At 28.2% G+C, this 15720-nt stretch overlaps 4 protein-coding genes across 4 annotated transcripts; all 4 read left to right on the plus strand.

Annotated features, from left to right (window-relative positions):
• Window positions 1–4401: 4401 nt before the first annotated feature.
• On the plus strand, window positions 4402–5111 carry LOC100267230 (dirigent protein 19). Its single transcript, XM_002283367.4, has one exon. The coding sequence runs from the start codon at window positions 4429–4431 to the stop codon at window positions 5011–5013; it is 585 nt and encodes a 194-aa protein (XP_002283403.1). The 5' UTR covers window positions 4402–4428; the 3' UTR covers window positions 5014–5111.
• A 3139-nt stretch (window positions 5112–8250) lies between these two features.
• Window positions 8251–9005, plus strand: LOC100260405 (dirigent protein 19). The gene has a single exon (XM_002285649.4). The coding sequence runs from the start codon at window positions 8281–8283 to the stop codon at window positions 8866–8868; it is 588 nt and encodes a 195-aa protein (XP_002285685.1). The 5' UTR covers window positions 8251–8280; the 3' UTR covers window positions 8869–9005.
• A 1903-nt stretch (window positions 9006–10908) lies between these two features.
• On the plus strand, window positions 10909–11730 carry LOC100265620 (uncharacterized). Its single transcript, XM_002285647.4, has one exon. It carries the CDS (start codon window positions 10933–10935, stop codon window positions 11548–11550), a length of 618 nt encoding a protein of 205 aa, XP_002285683.2. The 5' UTR covers window positions 10909–10932; the 3' UTR covers window positions 11551–11730.
• A 2193-nt stretch (window positions 11731–13923) lies between these two features.
• LOC100243308 (dirigent protein 22) lies at window positions 13924–14746 on the plus strand. Its single transcript, XM_002285648.5, has one exon. The coding sequence runs from the start codon at window positions 13959–13961 to the stop codon at window positions 14538–14540; it is 582 nt and encodes a 193-aa protein (XP_002285684.1). The 5' UTR covers window positions 13924–13958; the 3' UTR covers window positions 14541–14746.
• Window positions 14747–15720: the final 974 nt, after the last annotated feature.

The following is a 15720-nucleotide window of genomic DNA, read 5'->3' on the forward strand; positions in this document are numbered from 1 at the left end:
TGCTACAAGAATAACTATATTTTTTCTAAAAAAAAATTCAACTATGATGATTATTAGAAGGGAAAAAGAAATTTAAGATAGTAGCTAGGTATTGATTGACCATATGAATTGAATATGATAAAATATGATGTCATTATTTTTGTCACTATACCTAAAAGGAAAAAAAAATGTAAGAGTATTTTTTATAATATTTTTTAAATCAATTCACAAAAATTACTTGTTGAAAAACAATTCTCAATTGTTCTTAAGAACAAAATTATGGTTATTCGGTAATACAAAATTATTCATATTGTTAGTTGTTTCTTATAATACTCTAAAAACCAAAAAACAAAAAAAAAAAACCTCAAATTTATTTTAAAACTCAAAGACAAGTTAGTTTTCATTACTTCCAAAATAAATTAGACTTAAAAGTCTAAATTAACTTATATCCAACTGATTATCTAAATAAAATAATATCGATCTTAAATAAGGTTGGTTTGATTCTATTTATTCATCATTAAAAAGTTTATTAAATTTTAACTTAATTATAAATTAATTATTTCAATTAGGCCGATTTTCCTTAAAAATCAAAATGAAATTATATCTTTTTCACTCATATTATTAATTTAATAAAAATTAATTAATTTTTTAACATTGGTAATTTTAATTATAACATTTGGGAAATGTTAAAATGACTGAAATACAAATTTAGTTTTTTAAATATGTATGGTAAAGTTTAGATCATTGAAATAGGTATAAGCAAATAATATTAAGATGCAAAATATGCAAAATTACAAATAAATAGGAGTATGATACAAATAATAAGACTTGAAAATCTAGATGTGGCTCCACCTAATTGATGGTATTTTTTTAGTAAACCATGAACGTGCATGATTCTAACATTTATGTTCTGTCACATACTTGGGTTTTTCTTAAGCTTACGCAATAGGTGGCTTTGAAACGAGTCAAGGTCAAACTATTAATAGGGTCTGTTATTTTTTTTTTCTTTACCTCACGTGCATCATTGACAAATATGACTAAGGAATGAGATCTCGTGAAAAGTCAAAAGTCAAACGCAAACTTTGATTTGTTTTGAACCATAACACTTTTCTTAATTAGACCTTTTGTGACATAGATGGGATGTAGAGGAAAGAAAAACCTAGCTGATCAATTTGGATCGTTACCTTCTTTCAAACTATTGCTAGGTGGGATGAGAAGAAAGTGAATTCAAAATGGGTTTCTATTTTTCCATATAAAATTTTAAAAAAAAAATTAAAAAATGTCTTATGTTGTTACTAAGAAAAAACTCAAAAATGAGATAATTTAAAATCTCAATCTTGAAATAGGTACAAGCAAATAATATTAAGATGCAAAATATGCAAAATTACAAATAAATAGGAGTATGATACAAATATGAGACTTGAAAATCTAGATGTGGCTCCACCTAATTGATGGTATTTTTTTAGTAAACCATGAACGTGCATGATTCTAACATTTATGTTCTGTCACATACTTGGGTTTTTCTTAAGCTTACGCAATAGGTGGCTTTGAAACGAGTTGAGGTCAAACTATTAATAGGGTCTGTTATTTTTTTTTTCTTTACCTCACGTGCATCATTGATAAATGTGACTAAGGAATGAGATCTTGTGAAAAGTCAAAAGTCAAAGGCAAACTTTGATTTGCTTTGAACCATAATACTTTTCTTAATTAGACCTTTTGTGACATAGATGGGATGTAGAGGAAAGAAAAACCTAGCTGATCAATTTGGATCGTTACCTTCTTTTCAAACTATTGCTAGGTGGGATGAGAAGAAAGTGAATTCAAAATGGGTTTCTATTTTTCCATATAAAATTTTTAAAAAAATTAAAAAATGTCTTATGTTGTTACTAAGAAAAAACTCAAAAATGAGATAATTTAAAATCCCAATCTTGAAATAGGTACAAACAAATAATATTAAGATGCAAAATATGCAAAATTACAAATAAATAAGAGTATGATACAAATAATGAGACTTGAAAATCTATATTTGGCTCCACCTAATTGATGGTATTTTTTTAGTAAACCATGAACGTGCATGATTCTAACATTTATGTTTTATTACGTACTTAGGTTTTTCTTAAGCTTACATAATGGGTGGCTTTTAAACGAGTCAAGGTCAAGCTATTAATAGGATCTGTTATTTTTTTTCTTTACCTCATGTGTATCATTGACAAATGTGACTAAGGAATGGATCTCACGAAAAGTCAAAAGTCAAACATAAACTTTGAAAACTAATCCAAAGATAAGTGAAAGGTCAATGACCAAATATCTTTATTTTAAAAATGATAAAAATAAGCAGAAATTGAACTCATATTGTTAGTGTTGGTGACATTGCTAAAAGCTAACAAAAGTGGGCCACTAGGGCCCATAGATCAACACAATACCTCAATTGGGCCTTTGATGATCATATGGATGATGAGCCCAAAAGATGAAGGGCTATTGGGCTTGGAGTTATGGTCAGGCTTAGTACAGGGGCCTAAAAAGGTTCAGGCCAACAGCCACCCTCAATTTAGGTTTTTGGTAGACTTGAGTATGTAATAAACACTCCATCAATATCTTTTTCCTTAACTAATAAGAAAGAGCCCAATTTAAGAATAAAAAAATGTTCGATGGAAAATCAAAACTTTCTATCACCTTTAAAGATTAAATTAACTAAATATCACAAAGTAAAAAAGCTTAGACTATGTTTGGTTTTCAAAAAATTTGAGAGAAAATGCACAAAAAAATAAAAAATAAAAAAATAAATTTAAATTAAATGAGTTATTTTTACATCATACTTCAAACTTATTTTACTTATTTTAAATATTTATATAAAAAATAAATAATTTAAAAATAGATAAGTTTTTAATTTTAATTATATTTGATTTTTTCTCATATTTTCCAATGTAAAACCAAACATGTAAAAATTATTTCTCTAAACATTTTTTTTTACTTTTCAAGAGCCAAACAAACCCTTAAGTATTTAATCATTGCCATGGATAGATGATTTACTTTAAGCTTTCTTTGATGTCCAATTGTCAATCAATAATGATTAATTGGTAATATATTAATATAACTTTTACCATCAAACAAGTAAAATAATTCTATCATCAATATTTTTTAAGATTCCTTGACAATGGATTTTCTCTCCATCCAAACATATGCCAAGAAGTTTCAATTTTAATTCTATTATTTCCCTTTCCTTGTAAGAATTAGAAGGCTTAAACCCTAAAATTGATGCTCAATTCATGATGACAAAGATTTGAGTCATCCTCTTTCCTTTTAAAACCCTAACTTGAAATTTGCTCCAACTTTGGACACTCTACCAATCACTACAAGCCAAAAAAGAAAACAGTAGTTTTCACCCAAGAAAATCTTCAATCACAAGCATTAAATGGTAAAATGACAATTTAACCCTTCTCTGATGGTTGTCTTCCCACCCATAAAATTTATTTTCTCATCCACCAATCTTTTTTTCTTTAATTTTAAAATTATCATTATGTAAATAGATCAAAACACTCCCTTTGTTTTTTGCACACGGTTTATTTACCAATATATTCAAAAACATTTAAAAATAATAATTTTTAAAAAATAGTTCTTAAAAAGAATTTTTAATTAATTTCAGGAATAAATTCCTATTTGACAGTTCAAATATATAGATTATAAAAAAAATTATATTTTTAATTAATCATTAACATTATGTAAAAATACTTCAAAATACCTTAATTTAAAAAATATATATTATCAGAACAAATTTGAATAAAAGCATTTTTTTTGTAAATATATATATATATATATATGTATATATATATATCAAATATGGTCTCTAAATCACTAAAAACACTATCCGTTTTTTCTTTCATTATTTCATCATCCCTAAATAATTTTATTTTTTTTATAAAAAAAAGCATATATTTTTAAAGCAAAAATTTGAAAACAAAATGGTGTGGAGAGGTATTTCAATTGAAGCTTAAAAGAAATGGAATCTTCATAATGAAATAGAAGCTTGAAAATGACGTAATTTTTGTGTCATAGGAGATGAAAAAGATGGCCCTGGATGTAATTTCCCTTTCTGTGTATGATGAAGGCTTTTGGGCCCACCACTTTAAACTCTATGGCCCACTGCCTCACCGTCCAGAAAAGTTAGGCCCAACTACTCTACCCTTGTCTTTCTTCAAGAACCCACGCCATTCCAAGTGGCTTGTAAATTACCCAAAACAACCGAGGGCCTCAGGCACAAAACCCCATGAAATGGGTGGGTATTTAGGTCATTTTTACTCAAAAGATTCTCCATTGTGATGTTTCTTGTAAAGTTGGTAGCTATAATGACTTGAAATTAAAAAATAAATGCTGGGCCTTATTGTATAGGATATGACCACTCGATTTATATATAGAGTCCAATTTTATGTTGAAAGAGGGTACATTGTCACCATGGCTAGAGTTTTCTTCATTTTGCCTTTCTATCTTAGCTTCTTCATCTTTCTTATCTTCTCTTATGCCGCAATTCCAATTCTTGGGGATGAATACAGCTATGTCAAGCAGGTTGATCCTAAGAAAATGGGGATGAGGAAGGAAAAGCTAAGTCATTTTCGATTTTATTGGCACGATATTGTGAGTGGTCCTAATCCAAGCTCAATTCAAGTAGTTTCACCTCCTACAAACTCAACAACTGCATTTGGTTTGATAAATATGATTGATAATCCTTTAACTGTTGGGCCTAAATTAAGCTCAAAAATGGTTGGAAAGGCTCAAGGACTTTACACGTCTGCATCGCAAGAAGAAATTGGATTGTTGATGATTATGAACTTTGCATTCATTGATGACAAGTATAATGGTAGCACATTTACTGTATTGGGTCGGAACACAGTACTTTCTAAGGTGAGAGAGATGTCAGTGATCGGCGGTAGTGGACTTTTCCGATTTGCTAAAGGCTATGTTCAAGTAAAAACTTACACATTCAATAGCACCACAAAAGATGCCACGATTGAGTATAATGCTTATGTTTTGCATTATTAAACCTTTTTTTTTTCTAAGATTTTTTTGTATTGTGTTGTGGCCCACTATTATGACAATTTAAATCATTATGTTCCCACCATATGCTAAGTGGGGTCCTTTGATGTTGCTTAATTTAATTAAATCACGTATTTGAGTAGAAAAATTATTTTCTCAAAATATTTTGAAATAAATTATATTTTGAATATCAGTACAAAAGTTTACTTTTTCCGTACCTACCAAAAAACACCACTAATTAAGTGGTATCTTATGCACATTTTCAAGTCTTATTATTCATACTCAAGTTCCATTTGCCTTTACCCTTGTACCTTAGTCTCATTCATTCGTAGGCTTCAATTTCACGACCATATATATTCAATAGTTTAGATTTTTTGTTTTATAGGTACCATAGTGGTGGTACCTAAGCATTTTCCTTTGAATATAAATGGTTTGAGGATAAAGAGATTTAAGGTATTATATCTTAATTTTTGGAATAATTAATGTTTAAAAAATTAAAGATTTAAGTTATCGTATCTTAGTTTTTTTTAATTATTGATGTTCAAAAATTAATCTGCACTATTAAAACTTAATCAAAAAATAAATTATCAAACATTCAAAAATTGATAATTTAAATTTTGTTTTAGATAATCTAAAATGTAAAAGGTTTCACCAAACAACTTCTTTGATGAGATATTTAATTTTTCATTTAACAATAATCCTCATGTCCAAGCAAAGATCTCAAATGAACTTCTCTTGAGAAAGTAACACACCCCCTAAAATACAGGTCTACACTAAAGCACAGTAAAACACACTAAACAAGAAGTCATATGAGTATAAATGACTTTATTACTCACACCATTGACACTAAGACTAAAGATAAAACGATATATTGAAGCTACCAAAACCAAAAGAAATAGGGTTTTTTAGTTGTTTATTTACTTTTTTACTTTCTCGTATTTCAAAAATATTATTATCAAATTGTGAAATATGTTTTAAAATGTTAAAATTTTGTTTAAAAATTAAAATAAAAGATGTTTTAAAATGTTAAAATTTTGTTTAAAAATTAAAATAAAAGATAGGTCTTGTTTGGACACACTTTTTGTTAGTTGCTTTTTAAAAACAAAAATAATAATAATAATAATTTTTATATGAAAAGAATAAACCTTTTTAGACTAATTTTATATCTTTTAAAATTACTTTAAATTTTTTTTTAAATATGAGGTGGTAAATATTGTTAATATCTTAACTCTTTATTTTTTAACCATTTTTAGAAATTATTATATATTCAATGTAAACGTATAAAAGTTCTTGCATTTTATATTGAAGTTATTACTGTTAAAAACGAAATAATAGAAAATGTATCCAAATCGACACTAGTACATAGAAACAACATAATTTCATCCTAATAGCAACTACTTTCATATTTAAATACAAATTAAACATTATACCAAATACAATTTTTACTACATATGAAATCCTTCAAATCTTCTAACTTAAAAATTTACTATTAATAGCACACTCATACTAAGATGTGGAAAAATAAGCTTTACGGTAAATGAAATTTGGGTTTGGTAAACTCAAATATATAATAAATAGGTGATCGAGAAAAGAAATAAGTAAGAGTTCAATTCAAGTATATTCCCCTTAAACTAATAAGTAAGAGTCTAATTTAAGCATGGAACATTCTTGATTATAAAACGTCAATCAAAAATCAAAACTTTCTACCACCTTTGAAGATTAAATTAACCAAATATCAAAAATAAAAATAAAAAGCTTATGGATTCATCACTGCCCTTGGTTGGTGATTTACTTTTTGGCTTTCTTTAATCCGTAGGCATTCATTAATTAGCAATATATTAATATGACTTTTTCATTAAACAAGTAGAATAATTCCATTATCAATATCTTTTAAGATTTCCACCAACTATAAGTAAATTAATATCTTTACTTTTCCCTCCTATGACAATGGGTTTTCTCCCAATCCAAACACATGCCAAGAAGTTCCAATTTAAAATATATTAAACAATGTTTTTTTCCCTAAGAATTAGGAAACCTTAAACCCAAAAAGAATGAGTATGAACCCTCAACTTACATTTGAATCAACTATAAGTAAATTAATATCTTTACTTGTCCTCCCTATGACAATGGATTTTCTCTCCATCCAAACACATGCCAAGAAGTCTCAATTTAAACCTATTAAACAATGTTTCTTTTCCCTTTCCTTGTAAGAATTAGGAAACCTTAAACCCTAGAAGGGTTGCTCAATTCATAGTGACAACGATTGAGTCATCCTCTTTCTTTTTAAATCCTCACTTGGCATTTGCTTCAATTGGATGCCCTGCCAATCACTATAAGCCAAAAAGGAAAATGGCAGGTTTCACTCAAAAATTCTTCACTCACAAGCATTAAACACTAGGATGACAATTGAACATTTCTCAGCTTTTTGTCTGAAGGTTGTATTCCCACTCAAAAAATTCATTTTCTTATCCATTAAACTTTAAAAAAAAAAAAAATGCCATTGTGTAAATAGATGAAAATACTCCCTTTATTCTTTCCACCCAAATGAAGGGTTTATTTGACAATATATTCAAATATAATTTTTAAAATAATTTTCAATTGCTTTAGGAATAAATTCCTACTTAGGAATTTATATATAGAAATTGTACAAAATAATTTTTATATTTTCAATTATTTCTTAAAATATTATAAAAACAATACCTTAAAATATGTTCTAAAAAACCATTTTCAAAACAAGGTTTTAAAAAATTATTTTAAATAAATGGAATATTGGTAATGAAATAAAAGCTTCAAATGAAAAGTTTAAGGGTGAAGGGTTCAAATGAGAGAGAAAGTGTACTTATTTCTGGTGAATTTTGGGTTGGGTGGGTGAGAAAATAAAATTTTGGATTTAGCGGAAATGGAAAAGATGGGGCTGGATGTAATTTCCCTTTCTAGGCGTGATGTAGGCTTTTGGGCCCACCACTTTAAACACTATGGCCCACTCCCGTACTGTCTAGAAAGGTTAGGCCCAACCACCCTTTCCAGGTATTCCTTCCCAGTGACTTGCAAATTACCCAAAACAACCAAGGGCCTAAGGCGCAAACCCCATGAAATGGATGGGCATTTTAGTCATTTTGAATAAAAAGCATCCCTGTGCTGTGCCTTGTGAAGATGGTAACTATCATGACTTGAATTTTTTAAAAAAAAATGGTGGGCCTTATTGTAAAGGATATGAACCACTCACTTTATATATAGTCCAATTGTTGTTCTCAAAGAGAGTGCATTGTGGCCATGGCTAGGGCTCTCTCCATTTCATCTTCCAACCTTTTCTTCTCCTTCATCTTTCTCATATTCTCTCATGCCACAATCCCAATTCTCGGGGAAGAATATAGCTATGTCAAGCGAGTCGATCCCAAGAAAATAGGGATGAGGAAGGAAAAGCTAAGTCATTTTCGATTTTACTGGCATGATAATGTTAGCGGCCGTAATCCGACCTCTATTCAAGTAGTTGCACCACCTACCAACTCAACGACTGCGTTTGGTTTGGTAAATATGATCGATAATCCATTAACCATTGAGCCTAAATTGAGCTCAAAAATGGTTGGAAAGGCTCAAGGGCTTTATACCTCTGCATCGCAAGAAGAAATTGGACTACTAATGATTATGAACTTTGCATTCTTTGATGGTAAGTATAATGGTAGCACATTCACTGTATTAGGACGGAATACGGTATTTTCTAAAGTGAGGGAGATGTCAGTGATCAGTGGCAGTGGACTTTTCCGATTTGCTAGAGGTTATGTTGAACTTAAAACTTATTCGGTAAATTTAACCACAAGAGATGCTATAGTTGAGTATAATGCTTATGTTTTGCATTATTAAACTTCTTTCCATTTTTTCCAAGCTTTTGTTGAGCTTTGGCTGCTATTGTGACAACTTGAATCATTATGTTCCCACCATGTGCTAAGTGGGGCCCTTTGATGTTTGATTTAATTAAATTATGTGTTTGAGTAGTATAATTGTTTTCTCAAAATATTTTTTAATAAATTTTGTTTTGAATAAAAGTGGTTCGAGGAGAAAGATTAAGGTATTCTATCTCAATTTTTTGAATCACTAATGTTTAAAATTAATATTGACTATTAAAATTCAATCATAAAATTCATTATCACACATTCCAAATTTGATAGTTAAAATTTTGGTTCAAAAAATCTAAAATGCAAAAGGTTTAGCAGTGATAATTCTGATCAATTTTGTAGTTTATTTTTTTAAATTGATAAGAAAATTTGGTTGATTATAATCTCCAGGCAACTTTAGTATTCATTTTGGATTGATAAATGTTAGTCCATGATTCATCCTTTAATTTAATGAGCTTGAAGATACTAGGCCTTGACCTAGTATAGTGCCCTAAACTAAAAGGGTGACAATTCGTATTGTTGGGTCATAATCCAATCGAGAAAGGCTATATGTATATATTCAATAAAGTCTCTCCTAAATCTTGAACTTCATGCACGGAGGTATAAATTTTTTATTTTTTCTATTTTTAAATATGAAATTATAGGTGCTAGATGTGGTTTATTCACTAAAACCATTATATAATTTATGACATTGGTTTATTTTAATTTTGTATATAGACTATAAGGACCCATTTAGCCTTATTTTTTAAACTTGTTTTTAAAAACTAGTGAAAATAATTTATACTTGTTCTTTAAAAATTGTTCTCTATTTTGCTTTATTTTTAAAAATTGTTTCTAAAGAATAACAATCAAACAATTTTAAAAAATTTTAAAAACAGTTCTCCATTTTAAAAAATAAAAAAACTGTTTTTAAATCATATGGCCAAATAAGCTCTAAAAGCCTTCAACCCTTAATATCTTTTAACTTAAAAATCTCACCATTAGATAATATTCTCATTTTAGAAGATACAAATCACATGTTAGAAATAAACTAGAATCATATTATTATTTATTGTAATGAGATACACTTTATATCTTATTTGATGAAGCTTAAGAAATCATATACAAATTATTAATTAATTAATTAATTAATATTTTGTTAGTGTAACCTTATCATTATACAAATAAAATATTTTTATTATTTTCATTTTCAAAATTTAAAAATTAAAGAAATCAAAAGAAAATTTCTTAATTTTTCAACTAATAAAATTCCTTTTATCAAAAAGAGAACATCAACAAATTGTGAAGTTACATATTTTTATTTATTTTAATAGTCGATATTTTTTTAAGATGTATCAATTATTATGTACATTAAAATGCATTTAAAGGTGATTTTATTTGAAATATTTTTAATAAAAGTATTTTAAAAAAAATATTTTTAGAAAAATTAGTTATCAATTATGAAACATTATAAATAATTTTTTAGTTTTTAAAATATTTTCTAAAATTTTTAAATGTGGAAATTTTTTTAAGTTAAAAATATTTTCTAAAATGACTATGAAATGGAATCTTAATATTCTTACTAGTTCCTCCAAAATAATGGAGTGTCTTTTTCCCACGTAAAACCTAGAAAACTCTGAACCCAAAATTTGATGCTCAGAACGACGTGGGCAAGGGGGAAGAATGAAAGTCAAGTCATTTTCTTTATTTTTAAAATCCTCATTTCAATTGGGTGGGTGTCATACCTGGAAATTGCACCACACCTACCTTCACTAATGATAAAAGCACAATTTTGGGCCCACCACAACAAACATTAGGGCCCACTTTGATGGGGGCAGGCCTTATTTTCTAGAAAAAGTTAGCCCAACCACTCCATTGTCTGTCCATGATTTCCCACGTCCCATTAAAAAAAAGGCGTGCTATTCCAGGTCAATAAGACTTGCAAATTACCCAAAACCACCAAGGGCCCAAGGCACCGAACCCCATAAGATGGAGGGGCATTTTGGTCATCTCGAAATATATATATACCGCCTAGGTTTTGTGAACAAATGGGATGCATTGTGGCCGGCAAAGGGTGTGCATTGTGGTCATGGCTAGAGCTCTCCTCATCTCACCTTCCTTCTTCATCTTCTTCATCTTTCTCATTTTCTCTTCTGCCAAGATCCCAGTTTTCGGAGAAGAATATAGCTATGTCAAGCGTCTCAATCCTAAGAAAATGAAGATGTTGAAGGAAAAGTTAAGTCATTTTCGACTTTATTGGCATGATATTCTTAGTGGGTCTAATCCAACCTCAATTCCAGTAGTTAAACCGGTGAATAACTCATCAACATTCTTTGGTTCAATAAATATGATCGATAATCCATTAACCATTGAGCCAAAATTAAACTCAAAAATGGTTGGAAAGGCCCAAGGGTTTTATGCGTCTGCGGGACAAGAAAATTTTGGATTGTTGATGGTTATGAATTTTGCATTCAACGATGACAAGTATAATGGTAGCACATTTACTGTGATAGGACGAAATGATGTTTTTTCTAAGGTGAGGGAAATGGAGATAGTTGGTGGCAGTGGGCTTTTCCGATTTGCTACAGGTTATGTTCAAGCAAAAACTTACATGTTCGGTACCAATGGAGATGCCATTGTCGAATACAATGCCTATGTTTTACATTATTGATATTTTTCCTTTTTTTAACTTTTCAGTCGAGCTTTGTTCCACAGTGATAGACTTGAATTGTTGTGTGTTCCCACTGTAGCTAAGTGGGGTTCTCTAGTTTTGCTTAATTTAATTAAATTAAGTTACTCTTACTTTACCTAATTTATTGTAAGCATGCAATAATAAAATAAAATTTAAGTATCACGTATAGTTTGATTTAGAATTTATTTGTTTATTTAAATTTTTTAGAGAAGTTACAAAAATAGAAAAAAAAAAACACATGTAATTCAAAGAAAATCATATTTGAAAATTCTCGATGATAGTGATAGATCGTGTAGAGAGAAGAAAAATAAGACCATATTCAATTTTATTTGTTTCTTATGATTTTCTTAATTTTCTTATGTTCCTCTATTGTTTAAAAAACTAGTGAAAATGATTCTTTATTTCACTTTGTTTTTTTAAAAATGAAAATAGAGAACAACAACTGAATAAGGTTATGAATTTTTTAAAAACAAATATTTGTTTTTAAAATAGAAAACTATTTTTTAAATCACATGGTCAAACATGTTATAATAGTTTAAAATTTTGTTTTAAAAAAATGGAAGTATATATATGAAAAAAAAAAAATTACAGCTTGAAAGTGATTTTTAAAGATTAAGTACAGCAAAACAACATTTTATATGGAATTTATTAGTATTTTTATTTTTAAAATAAAAAAATAGAAATTCAAATTTTTGTTTTTAAAAGTTTTAAAATAGAAAACAAAATTATACCCAAATAACACCTTTTAAGTTTGTAATTTACTAAAAGTTCATCAGTCAAGATTCCTAAAACTCTATTACGTCATAGTCCCACACAACTCAAGAAAGGTTATATCCATATATTCAAGATGACCTCCTAAATCTTGATCTATATGCATGGAGGTATAAATTTTTTATAAATAATTTTTTATTTTTAAAAACAAAAACCTATTTTTAAATCACACAATCAAACAGATTGGAAGCCTTCAATCCTTAATATCTTTTAACTTAAAATCTTACCATTAGATAACATTGCTTTAGAATTTATAAATCATGTATTATAAGTAAACTAAAATCATATTATTGTTGATAGTAATGAGATACACTTTATATCTTATTTGATAAAGGTTAAGAAACCATATACAAATTATTAATTAATTAATAATTTATTAATGTAACCTTATCATTATACAAATAAAATATTTCTATTATTTCCATTTTCAAAATTTAAAACTCAAAGAAGTCAAAAGAAAATTTCTTAATTTTTCAACTAATAAAATCCCTTTTATAAAAAAAAGAAAAAAAGAAAAAGAAAGTCAACAAATCTTGAAATTTCAAAATTTTAAGATATTAATGTACCAGTTATTAAGTAGATCGAGTATATTTAGTAGTGATTCTATTTGAAGTACTTTAGTAAAAGTGTTTTTTCTAAAAATGTTTTTAGAAGAATCGTCCATTAATTTCTTTTTTAAGAAACATTATAAATAATTTGTCAATTTTTTAAAAATATTTTCTAATTTTAAATGCCAAAATATTTTAAAATATAGGGAAAAATATATTTCCATATACCTATATGAAAAAAACCACAAAATAAAAATTTAAGTTTATAAAATATAAATTTCAAGCACTTATATAAAAATAATTAGTATTTCACATATTTTCTTTATCAAATATATTACATTTGATCACGTAGAATATACCTTTTAATGATATGAGTGTATTAAATTTGAATTATTTTTATTTTGTTTTTATTTTATAATTATTTTTATATTAGCTTGTGAAAACCTTTTTTTTTTGTAAGTTAGAAGGAGTTTCTCTCCATCGAAACACGCAGTGTCTTTTTCCCTTTTCTTGTAAACCCTAGAAAACTCTAAACCCTAAATTCGGTGCTCAGAAAGACTTGGGCATGGAAGAAGAGAATGAAAGTAAAGTCAATTCCTTTATTTTTAAATCCTCAGTTCACTTTTGCTTCCATTGGGTGGGTGGGTGGGATACCTGGAAATTGTATCAGACCTACCGTCACTCACAAGTCTGAATTAAAATGACAATTTTATCCAATAGAATGGGTTTTGGGGCGACTTTGATTGCGGGAGGCCTCATTTTCTAGAAAAGGTTGGCCCAACCACACCATCCTCTTTCCATGTTTTTTCTCAACAAACGCGTGCCCAAGTCAATAAGACTTGCAAATCACCCAAAACCACCATATGCCCAAGGCACCAAACCCCATAAGATGGAGGGGCATTTTTGTCATTCTCGTTAGAAATATTCCCGTTGTGATGGGTCGGTGCGATTGGCAATTATAACATCTTTGAATTTGGAAAAGTGGGCTTTAATTGTGTGGAAAATGAACAATTCAATAATTTATATATATATCCTAGGTTTTGTGAGCAAAGGGTGTGCATTGTGGCCATGGCTAGAGCTCTCCTCATCTCACCTCCCTACTTCATCTTCCTTATCTTTCTCATTTTCTCTTATGCCACAATCCCAACTTTTGGAGAAGAATATAGCTATGTCAAGCGTGTCAATCCTAAGAAAATGAAGATATTGAAGGAAAAGTTAAGTCATTTTCGACTTTACTGGCACGACATTGTTAGCGGGTCTAATCCAACCTCAATTCAAGTGGTTAAACCAGTGAATAACTCGTCAACATTCTTTGGTTCAATAAATATGATTGATAATCCGTTAACCATTGGACCAAAGTTGAGCTCAAAACTGGTTGGAAAGGCTCAAGGGTTTTATTCATCTGCAGGACAAGAAGAATTTGGATTATTGATGGTTATGAATTTTGTATTCATCGATGGCAAGTATAATGGTAGCACATTCACTGTGTTAGGACGAAACAAAGTTCTTTCTAAGGTGAGAGAGATGGAGGTGATCGGTGGCAGTGGAATTTTTCGATTTGCTAAAGGTTATGTTCAAGCAAAAACTTACATGTTCAATTCCACGGGGGACGCTACTGTTGAGTATAATGCCTATGTCAAACATTATTGATTTTTTTTTCTTTTTTTAGTATTTTAATGGAGCTTTGGTCCATAGTGGTGATAGACTTGAATTATTGTGTGTTCCCACCATAGCTAAGTGGGGTTCTATAGTTTTGCTTAATTTAATTAAATTATGTTGCTCTTTCTTTACCTAATTTAAGGTAAGTATGCAGAAATAAAATAAAATTTAAGTATCAAGTATAGTTTGATTTGAAATTTATTTGCTTAATTAAAAATTTTAGAGAAGTTAAAAAAAAACACATGTAATTCTAAGAAAATCATATTTGAAGATTTTCGATTATACTATTAGATCGTGTTAAGAAAATAAGAATAATATTATGTTCAATTTTATTTGTTTCTTATAGTTTCCTTAATTTCCTCATGTTCCCCGTCCTCTATTTTAAAAGCTAGTAAAAACAACTTTTACTTTTCTATTCCATTTTATTTAAAATAAAAAATAAAAATAGAAAATAACGGCCACTGTTATAGTTTTTTTAAAAGTAAGTTTTTGTTTTTGAAACAAAAAAAAAAAACTATTTTTTAATCTTGCCAAACATGATGTGTTTTAAATCCGTTTAAAAAAAATCGAAGTATATAAAAAAAAAAATTTACTACTTGAAAGTGATTTTTAAAGATTAAGTACAAGAATTTAATATTTTATATTTTTATTTTTACTTTAAAAACAAAAATAGGAAATGTATCTAAATATGAAGTAATTTTTTTTTTACTTTATTGCATTTCACAAATATTATTCCCAAATTATAAAAATCTCTTTGAAAATGTTAATTTTTTTTAAAAAAAAATTAAAAATAGAAAACAAAATTACACCCAAATAACACCTTAAATTTGTAATCTACTAAAAGGTCAAAATTCCTAGAACACTATTAGATCATGGTCCAATCCAATTTAAGAAAGACCAAATACATATATTAAAGATAGTTTCTTGTGTTTGACACTAATTCTGTAAAGTGCTTCTAGCTAAAAATAAATAGATGTTTAGTAAAATTTAGGAAACACTTTTAAAAATTTGATAAGTTACTTTCAATGTCAAAAATCACTTACAGTATTTTTTAGAAAAACATTAGATAGTTGATTATTCTAAAAACACTCATAACGACAATATTTTCAATAAAAAACACTTCGAGTTGAAACATTACTAAATACACTTTAAATCTTGAACTTTATGCGTG

This window comes from Vitis vinifera, chromosome 6 (genome assembly GCF_030704535.1).
Source record: "Vitis vinifera cultivar Pinot Noir 40024 chromosome 6, ASM3070453v1".
In the NCBI taxonomy this organism is placed as follows: Eukaryota; Viridiplantae; Streptophyta; class Magnoliopsida; order Vitales; family Vitaceae; genus Vitis; species Vitis vinifera.

Bases quoted from the DNA above. Each gene is read 5' to 3' on its own strand.
- LOC100267230 (XM_002283367.4), top strand. From the start codon at position 4,429: ATGGCTAGAGTTTTCTTCATTTTGCCTTTCTATCTTAGCTTCTTCATC.
- LOC100243308 (XM_002285648.5), top strand. From the start codon at position 13,959: ATGGCTAGAGCTCTCCTCATCTCACCTCCCTACTTCATCTTCCTTATC.
- LOC100265620 (XM_002285647.4), top strand. From the start codon at position 10,933: ATGCATTGTGGCCGGCAAAGGGTGTGCATTGTGGTCATGGCTAGAGCT.
- LOC100260405 (XM_002285649.4), top strand. From the start codon at position 8,281: ATGGCTAGGGCTCTCTCCATTTCATCTTCCAACCTTTTCTTCTCCTTC.